Genomic DNA, 21,419 nt, shown 5'->3' with positions numbered 1-21,419 from the left:
CCTCTATTTTAGAGGCCAGATAGGTAATATAGGCTAATTGTGTGTAACAAAAGGGGTAAGGATTCAAGGAATCTGAATTTGCAGACTCTGATTTTTACAGGAACCTGCAGTGCCTGGCATGTTACCTATTACAGTGAAAGCTTTTCAGCCATCACAACACTATTTTACCTTTGTATTCCCCTATACTATAATTAATGCCTGGCATATACTTAATAGCAGATACTTAATAGATTATGAGTTCACTAAGAAAAAAAATACAGGTTATCCAGATGGAAATGTCATATAAGCAAGTGGAAATAATTCGATGGAGTTGGGTTGACAGAGAGAGACTGGAAATACCAATTTGGGAATACTACTGTATAGGACACTGATGAAAACACAGAATTAAGAAAATACAGATGACTAATTGTGGGAAAGAAAAGTAGGCACTAAAGGAACCATGGAAAACACTTTCATTTGAAAGTTAGAGAAAAAGGATTCAGTAGAAAAAACTGAGAACAGCAGTCTGAAAAACCACAAGAGAGCAAAGACACTGAGGTCACAAAAGCTAATGGAAGAAAAGACTAAAATACTTAATAGCATCAAGATGAAAGAGAAACCACAGGGTAGAGACATTTTAATAAGACATGCAGCAAATAGGAGATCACTGCTGCTCTCCCTGAGTGCTTATAAAGAACCAGTACCATATCATCTTCCTACTAAGTAACCTCCTCCATCTCTCCACTGTATGATGTAGCACCATAAAAGGGATGAACAATTAATGAAAGCTAATGTATACAAACATATACACTGTTATATATAATATATACACAATTAACAATAGCCCTCTTGATGAATGCTTTACTAGATCTAGTCACAAAAATAAATTCTGAAGACAGAAAAACACTGTAAGAAAAAGAATATATATTATTTATATTTACATATTATATATTAATTATATGTTGAATACATGTATTTATTATCATTATATGTAATAATTACATAAAGAGTTTTCTCAACAGTTTACTTAGTATCAAATGCTTACCTGACACATTTGTTTCTCAATTTTGTCAAGTAAGAGCCTTGGAATATTGATAGCAACATTAGTTCCATCTAAAGTATGCTGGTTAACAAGATTAAGGACTGCATTAACAATTTCTCTTTCTTTTTCCAAATACATGAGTGTTTCGTTCACTGAAGCCCACAAAGAGCGGACCTTTGAAAACAAAGACAAAGTCTACACATAATCTGTACATATATCAAAGAAATGTAAAATACAAATATATGCTCACTCTCCGGAACAAGTGAAGTATTCCTGTAATGATTTCTGGTGAGAAAATTAATTAACTGTCTAAAAGCACTGATACTGGGGCTCCTGGGTGGCTCAGTCGTTAAGCGTCTGCCCTCGGCTCAGGTCATGATCCCAGGGTCCTGGGATCGAGCCCTGCATCAGGCTCCCTGCTCGGCGGGAAGCCTGCTTCTCCCTCCCTCCCCCCCAAATGTGTTCCCTCTCTCGCTGTGTCTCTCTCTGTCAAATAAATAAATAAAATCTTGGGCGCCTGGGTGGCTCAGTTGGTTAAGCGACTGCCTTCAGCTCAGGTCATGATCCCAGGGTCCTGGGATCGAGTCCCACATTGGCCTCCCTGCTCTGCGGGAAGCCTGCTTCTCCCTCTCCCACTCCCCCTGCTTGTGTTCCCTCTCTCGCTGTGTCTCTCTCTGTCAAATAAATAAATAAAATCTTTAATAAATAAATAAATAAATAAATAAATAAATAAATAAATAAATAAATAAATAAATAAAATCTTTAAAAAAATAATAAAATGAAAGCACTGATACTACTTCCAAAGGGGTTTTCAAACTAAAGAATTTCTCAGGAGAAAAAAAATAATAATTTCTCAGGAGAATTAAGCCCACCATGGTTTTCAAAACAAATCTAAGAAACTTCATACTACCAAGATGGAATTACCATTTCCTGTGTTTTGACATGCCACCAATCTAACAGAAACTTCGGAGGCAGGGACGGCTGGGTGGCTAGGTCGGTTAAGCATCTGCCTTCGGCTCAGGTATGATCCCAGAGTTCTGAGATCAAGTCCCACATCAGGCTCCTTGCTCAGCGGGGAGCCTGCTTCTCCCTCTCCCTCTGCCCCTCCACCCAGCTCACGATCTCTCTCAAATAAATAAATAAAATCTTAAAAAAAAAAAAAGAAAAAGAAAGTTTTCAGGGAGAAATAAAAAATTTTCGGAGGAGAAAAAAAAAAAACCACCACACATCAATTTTAAGAGTCATTCAAGTTTCAAAAGGTTAAAATATGAAAAACCATGCTTCTTTAAAAGCAAAGAATCTTAGGCATATACTAACCCATCTATGTTCATTAAATGCATGTGTAAGAATGTTTATAGGTGGTAGCTACACTTGTGAGCACAGCATAACAAAGAGTTGTCCAATCACTATGCCATATACCAGAAACTCACATAACACTGTGTGCCAACTATACTTCAATTAAAATAGTAAAAAAATTTTTAACGAATGGTCATAGCATTTCTATTTGTAATAGTCAAAAACTGCAATTAACCCAAACATCTACCTAGAGTAAAAAAAAAAACAAAAATGTTTGTGCTATGTTCATAAAACACTATACAGCATTGGGAATGAACACTCTACAACCCACACACACAACAGCACAGATAAAACAGCATGAGTCAAAGAAGACAAACACAAAAGAATATATTCTATATACTCCCCTGTATATAAAGTTCAAGAAGAGGCAAACTAATCTTTAATATAAGAAGGGAGAAAAGTATTTACTCTTGGGGGGGAAATGGTTGTAAATGAAAGGGGGCCTGAGGCTTCTGGGCTAATGTTCTGTTCCTTAAACTCTATGCTGCTTACATACGTTTATTCACTTTGTGAAATTTTATCAGGCTATACACTTATGACTTTTGCACTTTTTTGTATATATGCGATGCCTTAAAAGAATTTATAAAGGTGGGAGGTGGGCAGGGAAATACAATAATTATACCCATGTTTGTGTTTGTGTCTTCCCACGGTACAAGGTAAAGTTGTCCCCAAAGAAGACTCATTGGCTAGGAGTCTACAGGTCTCACAGGATGACATTTCCTTGGTGGACAAAGATCCAGGATCTGGTTCTCAGATTTTTTTTTGTTCTCAGATTTTTACTTTTATCTTGTCAATGGATAAAAAAATTGACCGGACTCAGGGAAAGTGAACATTAACCAAAGTCAGGAGAGATCAATGTGAAAACTTCTAAACAGGTTTCACATCAACCTATTAAATAGACAATCAAAGATACTATGTTCAGTAACAGAAGTATTCATAGTCCCGAAGCTGGACGATCCATGAAGGAAGTGATTTTGCCTCCTCACTGCTGTAGCTCTAATACCTAGAATGCTTGGCACATGGCAGGTGATCAATAAAAATTCACTGAATGGATAAATAATTATTTCCTGAGGAGGGGACTCACCTTTTCCAGTGACAAACTGCCTGGGAAGCCAAATTAACACTCAAAGCAGCTCAGTGATCATAAAAACAGAACAAAGAGCTTGAGAGAGATTTCATCTAAACACAAAGGCCTAAGAAAACACTCCAATCTCACATCAAAGCCATCCTCTGAAAACCTCAGATTATTATTATTTTTTTTTAAGATTTTACTTATTTATTTGACAGAGAGAGAGACCGTGAGAGAGGGAACACAAGCAGGGGGAGTGGGAGAGGGAGAAGCAGGCTTCCCGCCGAGCAGGGAGCCTAATGTGGAGCTCGATCTCAGAACCCTGGGATCGTGACCTGAGCCAAAGGCAGATGCTTAACAACTGAGCCACCCAGGCGCCCCAAACCTCAGATTATTTATGTCTGCCAGATTCCTCCCTACTGCCAAGCCAGCTTCAATGTGACTTCTCATTTTTCTTCCATATTTACCATCTCCCTTCAGTTAACATATTTTATTTACATAAATACTACTGATTAAGTTACAATCAAGCTGAACTTTTAACCATATTTAAAACTGCTTTTCTATATATTTAGTCTTATAAGTTAATTTTTCCATTTTATTCACGCTTTTTAGAGGCACCCTACTGATACCTTTATATATCACTTACTAATGCGTTTAAAAAAAAAGTAAGTTTTACAAAAAAATGACAAAAACAGAGAATATAAGAGTCCAATTAAGTAAGTCAACATTGCACATCACAAAAGTAAGAAAGATTAAATTTCTCCTTTAAAATATAAATAGAAATATAAAAGTTACCTCACCTTTTGGATTTTCTCTTGTATATTACTTTGGTCATCACAGGGTTCCATTCTAGTTAAAAAATAAATGATCTCATTAGTCATTTTTTAAAAATCTCATGGTAATTTACCACCAAAAGAGCAAACTGATCTATAAATCTACCCACTAATAACCATTTCAATTAAAAACAAAAATAAAATACAAACTCAAAGCAATAAATTTTTTTTACAGATTTCATTTATTTATTTGACAGAGAGCGAGAGAGCACAAATGGAGAGAGGCAGAGGGAGAAGCAGGCTCCCCACCAAGCAGGGAGCCTGACATAGGGCTCGATCCCAGGACCCCAGGATCATGACCTAAGCTGAAGGCAGACACTTAACCGACTAAGCCACCCAGGCGTCCTGAAAGCAATAAATTAGAAGAACTGGACTAGGAATCAGAATTATGTTCTAATCCTATGGGACTCAGTTTTCTTACTGGTAAAATGCAGGAGCTGCACTAAGGCAACTTCCAGCTCTGATCTAAAAGTCACTTACTTTTTTATTTGGTTTTGCTGCTCCATACATTCTGATCTCAAATTTCGTACTTGTTTAACTGACAGTCTGTAAGAAAACATATAAATGACAACTATAATTCCATTACAATTAACTGGTATAGACCACTTTGATATTTTTCCCCTATTTCTTATTTTTGCTTAGGCTTCTAAAGACTACTCTTCCAAATACACCCAGCAGCCAGCTAAAGGAGTCCAGACTTCCTTCAGGAGTTAAAGGAGTGACCTAATATATAGGTTGCTACTGAAATGGACCAGGACTTCTTGGCTCATATACACTGTCTTCAAATAAAAATGCTGGAAGTAAGACTACTCTGCTCTCTTATCCTTGTCACACATACTTAGGGGATAAATTAAAATGTTACCTACGACAGGCGACATTGTAGTTTCAAGGTGATTTCAAAGGATTTTCTAGTTTTCACAATCGATGACACAACATTTAAAAAGTTGTCTTACTGTAGTTGTTTATAATCATATAAAATCAGACACACTCTATTTCTTGAGAGTAGGAACCTTGCCTGTCTTGTTTAATGCTGTAGGACCATGCCTAAACAATATTTGGCACACAGAAACAACTCAAAAAAAAATTTGCTGACGGGCACCTGGGTGGCTCAGTTGGTTAAGCGACTGCCTTCAGCTCAGGTCATGATCCTGGAGTCCCTGGATCGAGTCCCGCATCGGGCTCCCTGCTCGGCAGGGAGTCTGTTTCTCCCTCTGACCCTCCCCCCTCTCATGTGCTCTCTCTCTCTCTCTCATTCTGTCTCAAATAAATAAATAAAATCTTTAAAAAAAAAAAATTGCTGACAATGCCAACCACATACAGCTATTTATATTTAAAATTAAAATAATAAAAAATTCAGTTCCTTTGTCATATTAGATACATTTAAAATGTTCAGTAGCAATGCGTGACTACTGGCTACTATGTTGGATAATGCAGTTATACAGCATTTCCATTATCACAGAAAAGTACCACTGGACAGAGGCATTCCCTAGACATAGAGCTCCATTTGGTGTGGTTGGCTTCCTCCTCCGACAAAGGAAGACTCCCATTGTCTCATCTGACTAGAAGACTGACTAATCCTGTAGTCACAAATGCGATGAATCTTCCTTTGGGTATGAACTTCATCATACTTAGAATAGGCTGGATTGTTTTGTGCCTACTTCTTAATAAATTTTATAAAGTGAAAAAAAAATTGCTGAAAAGAGGAACCTAAACATAACATTAGATGAGATGGTTAAAGAAACTATGGAATACCTACTTGATGGAATATCTACTTAATGGATACTCAACAGACTATTAAGTAGATAGTAAAAGGAATATATTTTAGAAAATTTTAAAAATAAAAATAATTTTGAATTTTTTAATAAAAGCATTATACTATGGCAATATGGAAAAATTTACAGACTATGAAGAGAAAAAAGAATACAAAATAGAATGAGCACAATTACAGCTTAAAAATATATATCCATGTTAAAAAAAGCAAAACACCTAAGATACTGAATTTTTAAACTAAAGTAATATTTTCCTTTGCTCTAAAGTTTCACATACAGTATGCACAGTTTTAAAATACCGTATTCACAAGTTATCTGGCTTTGGGGCGCCTGGGTGGCTCAGTCGTTAAGCGTCTGCCTTAGGCTCAGGTCATGATCCCAGGGTCCTGGGATCGAGCCCCGCATCAGGCTTCCTGCTTGGCGGGAAGCCTGCTTCTCCCTCTCCCACTCCCCCTGCTTGTGTTCCCTCTCTCCCTGTGTCTCTGTCAAATAAATAAATAAAATCTTTTAAAAAAAAAAGAAGTTATCTGGCTTTAAAATGAAAAGAGGACACGAAGGGGTTTTGTGGTAGGCAAGGATTACTGCCACTGAAGGTACACTAATGACATTTGTTCAAGAAGAAAGGAATTTTCGGGCGCCTGGGTGGCTTAGTCGTTAAGCGTCTACTTTCGGCTCAGGTCATGATCCCGGGGTCCTGGGGTCGAGTCCCGCATCGGGCTCCCTGCTCGGCGGGAAGCCTGCTTCTCCCTCTGCCACTCCCCCTGCTTGTGTTCCTGCTCTCGCTGTCTCTCTCTGTGTCAAATAAATAAATAAAACCTTTAAAAAAAAAAAAAAGAAAGGAATTTTCATTTTCTTTTGGGAGGGGTGGGGGGAAAAGAGAGAGAGAGCGTGAGAGAGGGGCAGAAGGAGAGGGAGAGAGAGAATCTTAAGCAGACTCCACACTCAGTGCAGAGCCCTGAGCGGGGCTAGATCTCACAACCCTGAGATCACGATCTAAGCCAAAACCAAGTGTCAGATGCTTAACCAACTGGGCCACCCAGGCACCCCTGGAATTTTCATTTTCTATCAATGTATTACTTACTGTGCATTTTCCTGATACTTTCGGGTAACACAGTCTTCTCTTTGCAAAACATGTAAAAATCTATTACGTGCTACATGGCATCTGGCAATGCATTTGTGCATATCTTGTGGCTTTACATTAAATGTCTCGGTAGAACGTATACAAGAATCTACATGGAAAACAAATGAGATCATAGAAATTATCAAATATCAAACATCAAATATGTGAAAATAATTTTAAGAGATTAACAACTCATACAACTAACAACTCCTTAAAAACTGATATGCCACATAAACAGATACAACTAATTTTAACAAAAGCAAGGAAACCTATTTTTAAGTAGGCAACTAAAAAACGGTATCTGAAGTTGTTTTACGTAATTAAAAACTGTGAAGTCTATCTGCTCCAAATAATTCTTATTATCAAAGCTTGATATATCCATGAACAAATACATGGTTATACGCAAGCAACTTAACAGGATCTTTTCACAAAAAAGGAAGAAAATCAATTAAAAGAGATAAGGTGAGATCACAACACCTCCTTTGCTGCCATCATTTTATTTTTCTATCTAGTAAGACCAATAGGACAACCAAACAAAACCACTCTCCACTTCTCAAGTAATTCTTGCCTGTGTTACTAATGATTAAAGCAGACCCTGACAACAATCCATCCAAACGTTTCAGAGTCCACATTTTTAGCTGTAATAAATCCTACTTTAAGATGGCTCAATACAGGGGCACGTGGGTGGCTCAGTCGTTAAGCGTCTCCCTTCGGCTCAGGCCCTGAACCCAGGGTCCTGGGATCGAGCCCCGCATCGGGCTCCCTGCTCAGCGGAAAGCCTGCTTCTCCCTCTGCCACTCCCCTGGCTTGTGTTCCTGCTCTCACTATCTGTCAAATAAATTAATAAAATCTTTAAAAAAAAAAAAAAAAGATGGCTCAATACAATAAAGACTGATATTCTGGAAAACAGGGACCACTCCACTGCACTTAACATTACTAATCCAGGGGCGCCTGGGTGGCTCAGTCGTTAAGCGTCTGCCTTCAGCTCAGGTCATGATCCCAGGGTCCTGGGTTCAAGCCCCACATCGGGCTCCCTGCTCCGCAGGAAGCCTGCTTCTCCCTCTGCCTCGCTCCCCCTGCTTGTGTTCCTGCTCTCGCTATCTCTCTGTCAAATAAATAAATAAATAAAATCTTAAAAAAAAAAAAAAAAAAAAACATTACTAATCCAGGTCCCAGTGCTATTCCCAAAGAAACCACAAATTCTAAATATTTAACCGGGGAGGAGTTCACTGAATGTAGAAGTAATCTAGAGACTAAACATGTTGACCGGAATTGTTTTAAATCAGAAATAGGAAATAGGACAACCCATGCTTAGGAACCTTATGCACAGGGTGCCTGGGTGGCTCAGTCATTAAGCGTCTGCCTTCGGCTCAGGTCATGATCCCAGGGTCCTGGGATCGAGCCCCCACATCGGGTTCCCTGCTCAGCGGGAAGCCTGCTTCGCCTTCTCCCACTCCCCCTGCTTGTGTTCCTGATCTCGCTATCTCTCTCTGTCAAATAAATAAATAAAATAAAATCTTAAAAAAAAAAAGCAGCCTTAAACACAACAAACTCTTGCTAAATCCAAACATACATATTTCATATAAAATACTTTGGGCTACGTGTAATTGGAGTAGACCATCTTTGGAAAGAAAAACTGGTAACAATGCTTATGTTGCATTAAATTTTAAATATGCAAATACTTATACAGCAAGATCACATGTATAAGTTTTTAAAAATCATGCACATGGGGCGCCTGGGTGGCTCAGTCGTTAAGTGGCTGCCTTCGGCTCAGGTCATGATCCCAGGGTCCTGCGATCGAGCCCCGCACTGGGCTCCCTGCTCAGCAGGAAGCCTGCTTCTCCCGCTTCCACTCCCCCTGCTTGCATTCCCTCTCCCGCTGTCTGTCAAATAAATAAATAAAAATCTTTAAAAAAAAAAAAATCATGCACAGAATATAAACTGGAAAAAAATGTTTACATATCACATCATAGAGAAAGGATAGTAATAAATAAGAGCTCCTATAAATGAAAAAAGCAATAACTTAGGAGAAAAATGGACAATTACGAATATAGAGTACAAAAAAAAAAAATTGCTCTTAAATATATGAACAATTTTCATTATAACTAAATAAGAAAAATACAAATTAAAACCACCCTGAGATTCCACTTTAACCTAAATTAAAAAGATAAAAATGTCTGACCACACACAATGTTTTGGACCCTTTGGGAAAACAGAAATTCTCCATACACTGGTGATAGAGGTATAAACTGTCCAATATCTACAGAAAATACTCTGATAAAAACTAGCAAATTACAATGCACAATTCCTTTGACCAAGCAAATAGTCTTCAGGAATTACATATACACACACACACACACCCCATATATACATATACGTGTGTGTGTATCTATGTGTGTATATATATATATATGGTGTGTATGTGTGTATGTATGTAATGTATATATGTGTACATATATATGTATATATACTTGAACACACAAAGTCATATATATATATAAAGCTTATCACTGTAGCATTGTATTTGTAACAAAAAAAAAAAAAAAAGTGGGGGAGGAAGCCAAATGTTGGTCAACAAAAGACTGGTTAAAAAAAACCTATTATGGTTGAGGACCCGGACTGAGGGATGAAAATAGGTATACCTGGAAGAAGATTTTATAAAGTTGTTTTTTTTTTTTTATTTGACAGAGAGACACAGCAAGAGAGGGAACACAAGCAGGGGAAGTGGGAAAGGGAGAAGCAGGCTTCCCGCCTAGCAGGGAGCCTGATGTGGGGCTCGATCCCAGGACCTTGGGATCATGACCTGAGCCGAAGGCAGATGCTTAACAACTGAGCCACCCAGGCGCCCCTGGAAGAAGATTTTAAAATCAGTTTCTCTTCAAATCATCTTCTTTCACACCACCTAATAAGCATCTTGATTCACCATGGCGTTAGCAGCAGTAAAATGGGCAATATCAAACAGAACTATCTGGAAACATTTATTTCCAATTCAAAACTGAGCTTTACATTGTGTTTGTCATAAATCTACATATTCTTCTCTATCAGAGGACTATAACTGCAAACTAGAGCTTGCTTTGACATCGGATGGCAGGACAATAGTAGGCTACCACCCTTCTGTGGACATTCCATATGAACATACAAAACCTATTCCTCGGCCAGATCCTGTGCATAATAATGAAGAAACACATGACCAAGTGCTGAAAACCAGATTAGAAGGAAAAAATGAGCAATTTGAGCAAGGACCCATGACAGAACAACTTAGCAAAATGTTCCTTACTACTAAGCACCACCAGTATCCTCATGGACAGTATCATAGACGTCGTAGGAAACTGGATCCTCCAAAAGACAGATGATACTGAGGTTTTCAGGAATCAAAAAGATGTTATCTTGGGGCACCTGGGTGGCTCAGTCATTAAGTGTCTGCCTTCGGCTCAGGTCATGATCCCAGGATCCTGGGATCGAGCCCCACACATCGGGCTCCCTGCTTGGCGGGAAGCCTGCTTCTCCCTCTCCCACTCCCCCTGCTTGTGTTCCCTCTCTCGCTGTGTCTCTCTCTGTCAAATAAATAAATAAAATATTTAAAAAAAAACCTATTATGGTATATCCATTTAAATACGTAGTTCTAAAGACAGAGAAGAAGCTCTCTGAAGTAATATGAGATGATCTCCAATATATACTGTTGTGTGAAAAACACAAGAATCAAAACCCAATGTATGTCACCATTTAAGGTTAAAAAAAAAGAATATATATAGATAAATAGATTTGCCTGTATTCTTTTTTTTTTTTAAAGATTTTATTTATTTATTTGAGAGAGAGAGAACGAGAGACAGAGAGCAGGAGAGGGAGGAGGGTCAGAGGGAGGAGAAGCAGACTCCCCGCCGAGCAGGGAGCCCGATGCAGGACTCGATCCCGGGACTCCAGGATCATGACCTGAGCCGAAGGCAGACGCTTAACCATCTGAGCCACCCAGGCGCCCCTGCCTGTATTCTTGATTACACTGGTTGTTTCCATAAAGGGAAGTTAGGTGGAGAATTTTTTCACTTCTTGATTTTTGAATCATGAAAAATATTACTTACTTAAAATAATAAATATGTATAGATATAGTATGTGCAGGAAAAAAAAAAAAAAAACTAAAAGAAAATACACCAAAATGTCAGCAATGGTTGCTTCTAGAAATTGGAAGATGGATGGGGCTTTACTGCATCAACTCTTCTGTATTTGCCTATCCATGTTTTACTAGCATAAACCAATCAAACAAAATAGCATATTCAATAAACTACAAAGAGCATTCTTTTAAGTCTCAGCTTAAAAATCAAATACTTTGTTTCTATGAATTAGGAAACAGATCAAACCCCTTTGAAACAGCAATTTCTAACAAAAAAATTCCAACACACTGACAGTAGCCTAAGTAAACCTAACACAACATTTAATACAATGTATTAGATGCAAACTATAACCTGCAAGTCTAATTTAATTTAGCCCTCTGGCCAGTTTTGTGAGGTCAGCAAGTTAGGAATGCTTTCCATGGTTTTAAAGGGTTATATTTAAAAAAAAAAAAAAAAAAAACCCACAAAGAGGTATATGTGAAAGAGACCCTATATAGTCCACAAAGCCTAAAATATTTACTATCTGACCTTATATAGAAAATGTTTCCCACCCCTGTATTAGAACATAATAAAATTATCTGAATAGTTACTTACGTTCATTAGAGGCTTTCAAACTACAGTTCCAGTAGAATATTAACTATTACCTTGTGAGGTAATTTAATGTTTTTATCTTACCTTGCTTTATTAAAATCTCTTTATGAATTACAAATCGTGAAAAACAGTAAAAATTTAAAACTCAAAACAAAAAAATTCCTATTAAAAATTTAACTTACTTTTAGAATGGGTTTTTATATATTTTATTGCAACAAATCTTGCAAAATGATACATCAGATGAATAAACTTAGGACCACCAGGAGAAAGAAATAGGGACCCAACAACTTGAGGAAAGCTACTTCCACATTCCACCTATGAAAAAAAGAAATCAGATGATTTGAAGATCTTATCAATAATAACCTTCTCAGTAATAACCATAATTCCAGGGCATCCCAGCTGCACAGATGGTTAGTTATCTCTTGGGTTTTGGCTCAGATCATGATCTCAGGGTCAGGAGATCGAGTCCTGCTTCCGGCTCTGCGCTCAGCAAAGTCTGCTTAAAATATCTCTCTCCCTCTTCCTCTCCTCCCCCTACCCCATGCCTCACACATGCTCTCTCTCAAATAAATAATAAATCTTTAAAAATAATAATAATAAATAAATAAAATCTTTAAAAAAAAATAAAAATAAAAATAATAATAATAGCCATAATTCCTATGTAGGATTATTCCATTTGAACCAGAAGTGGAATATTTGAATCTTTCTAAACTTTTAGTGGACTTGGTCACAAAAAAGTAATTATAATAGGGGCACCTGGGTGGCTCAGATGGTTAAGCATCTGCCTTCAGCTTGGGTCATGATCCCAGGGTCCTGGATCGAGCCCCCCATTGGGCTCCTGGCTCAGTAGGGAGTCTGCTTCTCCCTCTCCCTCTGCCTCTCCCCCTGCTTATGCTCTCTCTCTCTATCTCTGTGTCTCAAATGAATAAATAAAATCTTTAAAATATATATATAATAATAATAATAATAATATAAAGCCACAGTTATTGATACTATATGGGGACACAAGCTAAAGTATTCTATCATCAAAAAAGTTTTCTTTAGGGGCGCCTGGGTGGCTCAGTCGTTAAGCGTCTGCCTTCGGCTCAGGTCATGATCCCGGGGTCCTGGGATCGAGCCTCGCATCGGGCTCCCTGCTCCGCGGGGAGCCTGCTTCTCCCTCTCTCGCTTCCCCTGCTTGTGTTCCCTCTCTCACTGTGTCTCTCTCTGTCAAATAAATAAATAAAATTTAAAAAAAAAAAAAAGTTTTCCTTAAACAAAAACTATGACATAAACCCCCAAGAACTCAAAACCTATTTCCAATGCATCTTAGGCAGCAAAGATGGTTTCCTAGAAATAGGCAGAATCCTAACCAAAAACCATCAAAAATATTATTGTAACAAATAGTTCCTTGCTATTATACTGTTAGCATAAAAGCATTAAAAAGTTTTCACCTCCAAAAAATTAATGTACAATTATACTTCAATAAAGCCAAAAATAAAATTTGATGTAGTTTTTAACTTCAAGTTTACATCTTCCAGAAAGAGAATACTTACAGAAATCTTTTTTAACCATTCATAGCAATGTTTCCGGAATTCAGTGTCACTCTTTTGGTCAAATGGAGGCCAACAAAGCCTTAAAAACAGATATAAAAGCATTAGAATTATGAACAAAAAAACTCAGCAAAATTTTTAGATGTGAAACTTATGTCCTATACTAGAAATATTAATGCTAAATGAACCAAGGCTAACATTTGTAGATTTCAACTAAAGAAGGACACCAACCTGTGAGAAACTGGGTCTTTTTCTTTATAAATTACTAAAAGGTTGAGTTCAGTTTACCACAAATCATCAGTGTATAATATGTTAAATGAAGGAACGAATCACCATTAAAATTACTACAAATCAGCTAAAGAAGACAACACTCTCAGTGGATTCACTGGACTAATGCAAAAAGATGGTATAAATAAATTAGTATGTTAAGCCTGGGGAAAAAAAAGAGAGAAAGAGAGAAACATAAATGGCTGCACAGGAAGAGCACAGAAGGAATGACGTGAGAGCTTCGAACTCCTAGAGATAACCCATATCATAGTCAGTGTGTGCTACAGTTTTGTCGATAGACAACATATAAAATGATTAAAAAGGAAAGTTTTGCCTCTGTTTTAGTCAAAAATAATAGACTTAAAATTTACCTATTGTTTCCCCTGATAAATTTTTATTCTGAGGCATAATTATTTGTTTAGGGCCCCATTTTTTAATATTTCTACGTCATAACATACATTCTATAGTCATATAAAAAATTAAGTATGCATGGAAAAAAAGGACTAAAAGGCTGGAATGTCAATAGTGGTATTTTCTGATTGGTGAGTTTAGGAATGATATTTACTTCCTTTTTTTTTGTTTTTTTAAAGATTTTATTTATTTGAGAGAGAGAGACAGCGAGAGAGGGAACACAAGCAGGGGGAGTGGGAGAGGGAGAAGCAGGCTTCCCGCTGAGCAGGGAGCCTGATGCGGGGCTCAATCCCAGGACCCTGGGATCATGACCCGAGCTGAAGTGAGACGCTTAACGACTGAGCCACCCAGGCGTCCCTATTTACTTCCTTCTTTACATCTTTCTGTATTTCCTGAATTACTTAAAATGAACTGTATTTTGTTTATAATCAGAAAAAGGGAAAAAAGATGAGAAAATCAATTTTTATTTGGGCAGAGTAAGTCCTATAGCTTAATAATAGAGATTTCCAAAAAAGATGTTTTAAATACACATGTTCTCCTGGTCACTCATAGCTTTAACTGGACACAAAATATTAAGAATAAATTATCAAAAATAACAATGCCTAAACAATGCATTTACTTGTTACTTTTCTTTGGTTTTTAAGATTTACTTATTTTTAGAGACAGCGCAAGTGGGGGGAAGGGCAGAGGGAGAAGGAAAGAATCCTCAAGCAGACCCTGTTTGTTTGTTTTTTAAGGGTTTTTTTTGTTTTTGTTTTTTTTAATTTGACAGAGAGAGAGAAGTGAGAGAGGGAACACAAGCAGGGGGAGTGGGAGAGGGAGAAGCAGGCTTCCTGTTGAGCAGGGAGCCTGATGCAGGGAGCCCAATGCGGGCTCGATCCCAGGACACTGGGATCATGACCTGAGCCGAAGGCAGACGCTTAACGACTGAGCCACCCAGGCGCCCCTGACCCTGTGCTTTTCTATTTAAGAGGATAATAGCACAATATAAATATTAAAACAAATTTTAACACTTTTTCTGGTGGTAGAAGCCCAAAATCACATGCAAAATAACTTGGAACCAAGGTTTAGTGGTATTCATGTTTTTATCTCCTCCTTTGACTATTTAATACTCAACAGTATCTAACATTAGACTAAACTTAATAGGAATGATTTTCACCTACAGCACTTGACACTTTTACGTATCACTGACAAAAATAAGGATTTAGAGACACCTAAAAAGTAAAAATAGACAAAACAAGTAACATTGCCTACAGGAAAAGGAGTAAGGCAGGGGGCAATCAGCAAAAAACAAAAAAAAAGTAATGCAAAACTACATAGATAGATTGGTACCAATTAACTGTTCTGCCTAATAATTGTGACTAAGAAGAACGTTAGGAACTAATTTTATAAAACAAAAGTCTTATCTATAAAATAATCAATGATTTTAAAATATATGATTTTAAGATAAGTACCAAAGAAAAATCACTCAGATTTACAAAGGTTAAACACTAAATTTGTAAGACTCAAACCTGACTATTGTGACATCCATTCATACTAGTGAAAGGTCAAAGCTGAAATTCTGGCTTATATCAGAGCATACTCCCTTTTCAAATTTGAAAATGACTACTTACAAAAGAAAATAAAATAATTTGACTCACTTGAAAACTTCTTTAGTGAGAGACTGGTCCAGTGTTTGAAACAAAAAATAAGAAACGATTTGAAAGGCATCACGGTTCAACTTGTCAAACATGTTCCTAGTAGTTTAAAAAGAAATAGAAGCAGGGAAAACAAAAAGGAAAATGGTTAATAAAACTAAACAGCATCAAAAGCTGTGTAAGAGTTAACACAAATTAGTATTTTTCATTCTCTTCAAGAGGTCAAAGCAAATTACTTTTTTATTCATGTACATTTTTACAAATCATTAGGAAAAACAATAAGCTTTTATTTTCTGATTCCAGTAATACTGATCAAACAGAAAACTGGGAGAACCTCCTTTATCACAATGAGAACATTCTACAAAAAGAAAAGGAAAACCTAATTAGGTGGAGAGAAAACCGTGGCCTATGATATGCTAAAGATGATACAAACCAACATTTACCGAATAACAATAAAAATAGCTACCAATAGTTTATCATTTCCCAGCTATTATTTTAAGCCTTTTACAGGCAATAACTCATCTACTCTTCACCACAATCATGAAGTTAAATACTGTGCTAGCTGCTTTACTATGGATTATTCTAATGGCATCAGATTGTAGTTTAATTATTCTCATTATACAGGTGAGAAATTTTTAAATTTAGAGAGGTTAGATAATTTGCCAAAACTATCCAAAATCATATAATTGGGAAGTGGAAGAGCAGTGATTTGAACTATGTCATCTGACCCCAGAGTCCAGGGTCTTTACCATTACATTTTAACCCCAGAACCACCCCTATATAATGTAATTCTACCAACTCTTTTAAAGTTTTGATTGTTCCGATTTTCCTAACTAATCAAGACAAGCCTAAAAAAATACAATTATGTTAAAAATAACAGCAACAACAACAAACTAAACCTTATAAGAAATACTACACAGCTATAAGGAATCAAGAGTTAACCTAAGGGCGAGAGTCATCAGCCACTGTTCTAAGATGGATGTCCACTCCTCACACCCCTGTGTCTGGTAAGACAGAAAATTCAGGCTTCAGGGACTGCCAGAGCCTGGAGGAGGAGAGTTTTCTGAACTTCATCTACAGCAATAACCTGCTGATGAAAAGGATCCACCTCAAGATATCATGTTCTGCTGCATGGCCCACCTGCAGGATTTTAAGCTACACTTTGGCAATTCCCAAGGCAAAACAAGTCAAACTTGGCACAGAGATACAGCCACCATTTTTTCAAAGTCCTGGCAGTGAAGTATGAGTAGTGGTAGGGGAAATGGAAAAAAAAAAAGCAATTTAAGTTCTCTGTATAAGTGAAAAGGGGATAAAAATGGAGCAAAGATCCCAAAAGAAGTTAAAAGTTTACACTCAAGAAGGAAAAGAAATAACCTGTCAAAGTTATCAGATAAAAACCTGTAACAGCCCTCCCCCATTACTCTAGTATAAAAAGGTCACCTGCATGGGTGCAAAACAGAATAGTTCACCACTGGAGTATCAAAAGAAGTTAAAAGAAGCAAATAACTATAAAGAAAAGGTCTCAGAAGAAACTGAGGACATTATCAAAAAGAGCGGGGGGAAGCTCATTAGAACATAATAGAATATATCTAAGGATATTCTCTCAATGTGCTAATATAAAATATTTTTAATACTTAGAACAGAGATCTGAGATATTTCCATGTTCAGTACATTTTCAACAATTATCTGTAGGGATAGCTCAATTGGGTGATTCCTCATTTTCAGACTCTAAAAAGAAACTGGCTTAGGAGTTAGACAATTAAAAAAGGATCTGTAAGGCACTGGAATGCACAACAAAATATAGGGGAGTACTCCTTTGAACAGATGAAGCTTTGTTCTCGAGTTGAAAAAAAAGAGTTAAGATTAAAGTTCCCATGCTTATCCATAAGTCAAACAACTCCTGTCCCTGAAATGTTTCTATTCCTCAACAAACACAAAGGAAGATCCTTCCTTCTTATCATCTCTGAAGCCTGATATTTTTTCACATAGCATCCTGTTGTCTTCGCTTTGACACTTACTACAATTTTTAATAAGGTATTTGTTGAAGGTTTGTTCATCCGCCAGACTGAAGTCCTGCAAGGGGAAAGTTTATGTCCATTCTGTTCACCACTGCGTACCCAAATTATATATATGTTAATTTAAAAATCTAAAAAAGAATTAAGTAAATTTGACAATACATTCATGCCTGAAGCATTTTAAAGAGGACACCTGTTTCAAAATGATAGATCCCTCCCAACAACCCAATGAAATGACTCTAAGGGATAATCTATGACAGTGCTGGGGAGGAGGGAGCCCAGCACTTAACAGATTTTAACTAATTTTCAAAGGCAGAAAACAGACTGCATTGGAGAGAAAACTCACGTTGCTAAACACTGGACAGAAGGATGCAATGACAATGGTAAGCATTCTCAGTGGAAGCCTGGAGAAGCTTCAAGCTTCTCTGCCAGTACAGAGAAAATGAAACTATACTGTGGGCAATTAAATGATGTGAAATAACTGGACTATTTATTAATACATATAAATATAAATTAATTATATACATATATACATATAAATATAAATTAATTATAATTTTATAAATGCTATCCATTGGTTGTCAATTTTTAGAATAGGCTTTTAGACAAAGCACTTCTACATGTAAATAATAACTTCTAAACAAATAGTTAACTAGTAAAACTTAATTATGGCTCTAACCAAAAAAAAAAAAAAAAGGGCTCTAACTTTTGACAGTAAAACAGCATACATTTTTTTTTTAAAGATTTATTTATTTATTTGAGAGAGTGAGAATGAGAGAGAGAGAGAGTACATGAGATGGGGGAGGGTTAGAGGGAGAAGCAGGCTCCTCACCGAGCAGGGAGCCCAATGTGGGACTCGATCCAGGGACTCCAGGATCATGACCTGAGCCGAAGGCAGTCGCTCAACCAACTGAGCCACCCAGGCGCCCAAAACAGCATACATTTGAAAAAAGTCAAGAAGAAGGTAGGGGAGGGCAGGGAAGTGTGGGTGAGCTAATGAATTATCTTATAAATAACAGCTTCTTTCATTGTGAAATTACACAGTGGGGAATGACGAGATCCTTTGATACATCAAGAAATAGACGTCTAGGGGCGCCTGGGTGGCTCAGTTGGTTAAGCGACTGCCTTCGGCTCAGGTCATGATCCTGGAGTCCCGGGATCGAGTCCCGCATCGGGCTCCCTGCTTGGCAGGGAGTCTGCTTCTCCCTCTGACCCTCCCCCCTCTCATGTGCTCTCTCTCTCTCATTCTCTCTTTCTCAAATAAATAAATAAAATCTTAAAAAAAAAAAAAAAAGAAATAGACGTCTAAGCACGTTATTAGAACAGTGCTACTTGAAGAACTGAAATAATCAGAAAAGTCAAAAGACGGAGAACAGGAAATAGCCTATGTATCTCAAATTTCTCTTGGGCTATAGCGGGAAAGATAATACTCCCTAAGCTGATAAGTTTAGATAAATACATACAAGTATCTAAATTTATGATCATAACTGTTATATTAGTGACAAAGCAGGAAGGGATTTTTACTTTCCATCTTAATACCCTTTTCTACTATTTTTTTCTGAACTACGGAATGGCTCAGTTTGCTAATTCAAAAAGTAAAAACTGTGAACTAGAGAACCACCACCTTGAAAGGCTCCTTGAGTCCTAAAGCCGTTCACATCCTTCCACGACTAACTCGCCATCCCTCCCTGGACTTCACAGACCACCCAGCATCACCACTAAAGCAGGACTAAGCTGTCCCTCCAGTCTTGCCCGAATTGCAGACACGACCCCTTACAAAGCGTTCCCGGCACGGTTCCGTGATTGATACCGTTCCTGCCACCAGGCTGGCAGCCACAAGAAGCAAGGGCTTTGTAGCCAGTGCTGGCACACAATAACCGTTGGACTACTTGATTCATCACCCTGCGAGGTCCGCGAAAGGGTGGGTCACAGCAGCGCGGCCCCGCTCGGACTCCCCCGCCCCATCAGCACGGGTTCCTTACACTCCGAGGTGCGTGTGCGCCACGATCTTTCCGCAGGCAGTGGTGGCCGGGCCTGGCTCGAAACCGAGCGCCTGCAGATACATCCAGAGATGCTGCTTCTCGAAAGAGGTGACCCAGACCGAGCTCATCTTCGCCGTTAGGCAGTATCACTGCAAAGGAAGTAAGCACAGGCCCAAACGACTCAGAGGGCCTTCAGGCTCCCTCCCTACGGGCAGCCTGAGGTAGCGGTGGCCCCTCCATTGCCACCACCTGTTCCTCTCTCGCCCGCAGCCATATCGCCTCAAATGGCCGTAAAGTCTCAGGGAAACGGAGCCTTTAACGGTACTACGGTACAGCTGCCTAAGCGAAGCCTACAAAAGCAAGACTCCCGCGCGTCCGGAAAAGCGGTAAGCGCCGGCGCTGCCTGGCTTCCGGTGGAGGAGGGACTTCTACGGCCGACTATATTTCCCGCCATGCAATGCACCCTGTTCTCCATCACTTCCCGTCAGGCCCAGCCGAAAAACTACAAAACCCACAGTGCATTGCGTTGCCAGCAAACTCTTTTGCGCTTGCGTAACTTTAAGCACTCTCTTGCTGGAGGCCCTCGGTTTCGCGCTTTCTGATGTCTTGTGTCTGTGGTTCCTTGTGCTCCTATAGGTCGATTTCGTCAGATAAAAAAATGTAGCTTTAGGACTGTGGCTCGGTGTAGTAGAAAAAGCATTGGGTTCCATCCTAACCTGTCTCAGTAGCTGTGAGATGTAACGACATCTAACCACTAAGCCCCAGGTCTGTATAATAAAATCTTGTATGCCCTCAAATGCTGGATGTTCCTTTCATCTTCATGCTGTAAGTAATCTGGCTCTCCCCTAAGCAAACAACTTCCCCCTGCAGCCCTCTCCACTGACGACTGTTTTCTCTCTCGCACCCCATACACAACAGGGCCTGGAAATGGGGTAGGTAGCCTACGCATTTCTCATTGCCACTTCTGGCAATTACTGCTTCCCTAAAACCAGCTCCTTTGAATTTTATGTTTTCACCCACAACTCTTGCTTTCGGAGGTTATGTATTAAGATTTGGTGCTGGACCTCATTTTCGGAAGATTTAGACTTAATTGTTTCTCCATAATTCCTCTTAGGGTAATTTTTGGTGATTTCCATATCCATAGGTGACATTTCAATGCCCTGGCCTCTCAGTTCCTCCACCTCTTCTCAGCTCTCTAGCCCCTTTCTCTCCTTGCCAGATTTATCTGGCAGAACCCAAATCCCTATTAAATCCAGTTTTCTGCCTACCCCACACCTGCAACTTAGCCCCTAAACACGATCATGATGCCTGTTGTCATTCAAAATTTATGACACATGGGATCTTAGGCCTGACCTCTCCCCATGTTTTTCCTAAATCTCACTCTCCATACAATTATACATCTTCTCTTCCCTTACTCCAATACTTCTTTCCCCTCCTCTCAGTGTCTTTTGTCCTACTTAATAGATGCTTCCAAGGGCACCTGGGTGGCTCAGTCGGTTAAGCGTCTGCCTTCAGCTCAGGTCATGATCCCAGGGTCCTGGGGTTGAGCCCAGCGTCAGGCTCCTTGCTCAGCGGGGAACCTGCTTCTCCCTCTGCCTGCTGTTCCCCCTGCTTGTACTGTCTCTCTGTCAAATAAATAAATAAAATCTTTAAAAAAAAAATAGATGCTTCCAGAAAAAACCTTCTACCAACAATTTACCAACCTGCCTA

At 38.5% G+C, this 21,419-nt stretch overlaps 1 protein-coding gene and 2 pseudogenes across 2 annotated transcripts in view; 2 read left to right on the top strand and 1 right to left on the bottom strand.

Moving 5' to 3' along the window:
• The window catches only part of HAUS6 (HAUS augmin like complex subunit 6), a 52,621-nt gene extending 32,504 nt beyond the window's left edge, over positions 1–20,117 (bottom strand). Inside the window, exons 1-8 of one of the 2 annotated variants that reach the window (XM_034987933.1) lie at positions 19,710–20,117; positions 15,716–15,811; positions 13,401–13,479; positions 12,048–12,180; positions 7,130–7,277; positions 4,760–4,825; positions 4,247–4,295; positions 1,025–1,195 (exon numbers count right to left, since the gene is read on the bottom strand). In XM_034987933.1, coding sequence (XP_034843824.1) covers positions 1,025–1,195; positions 4,247–4,295; positions 4,760–4,825; positions 7,130–7,277; positions 12,048–12,180; positions 13,401–13,479; positions 15,716–15,811; positions 19,710–19,837 — 870 coding nt within the window. In that variant the 5' untranslated portion in view covers positions 19,838–20,117. The remainder of the gene's footprint in view (positions 1–1,024; positions 1,196–4,246; positions 4,296–4,759; positions 4,826–7,129; positions 7,278–12,047; positions 12,181–13,400; positions 13,480–15,715; positions 15,812–19,709) is intronic. The other variant, XM_034987934.1, reaches the window with a different exon arrangement.
• LOC117999035 lies at positions 10,040–10,536 on the top strand (annotated as a pseudogene).
• On the top strand, positions 16,692–17,291 carry LOC117999089 (annotated as a pseudogene).
• Positions 20,118–21,419: the final 1,302 nt, after the last annotated feature.

This window comes from Mirounga leonina, unplaced genomic scaffold (assembly GCF_011800145.1).
Source record: "Mirounga leonina isolate KUSES-001 unplaced genomic scaffold, KU_Mleo_1.0 Mir_447, whole genome shotgun sequence".
NCBI classification, from domain to species: Eukaryota; Metazoa; Chordata; class Mammalia; order Carnivora; family Phocidae; genus Mirounga; species Mirounga leonina.
This window is presented reverse-complemented; position numbering and strand designations above follow the sequence as displayed.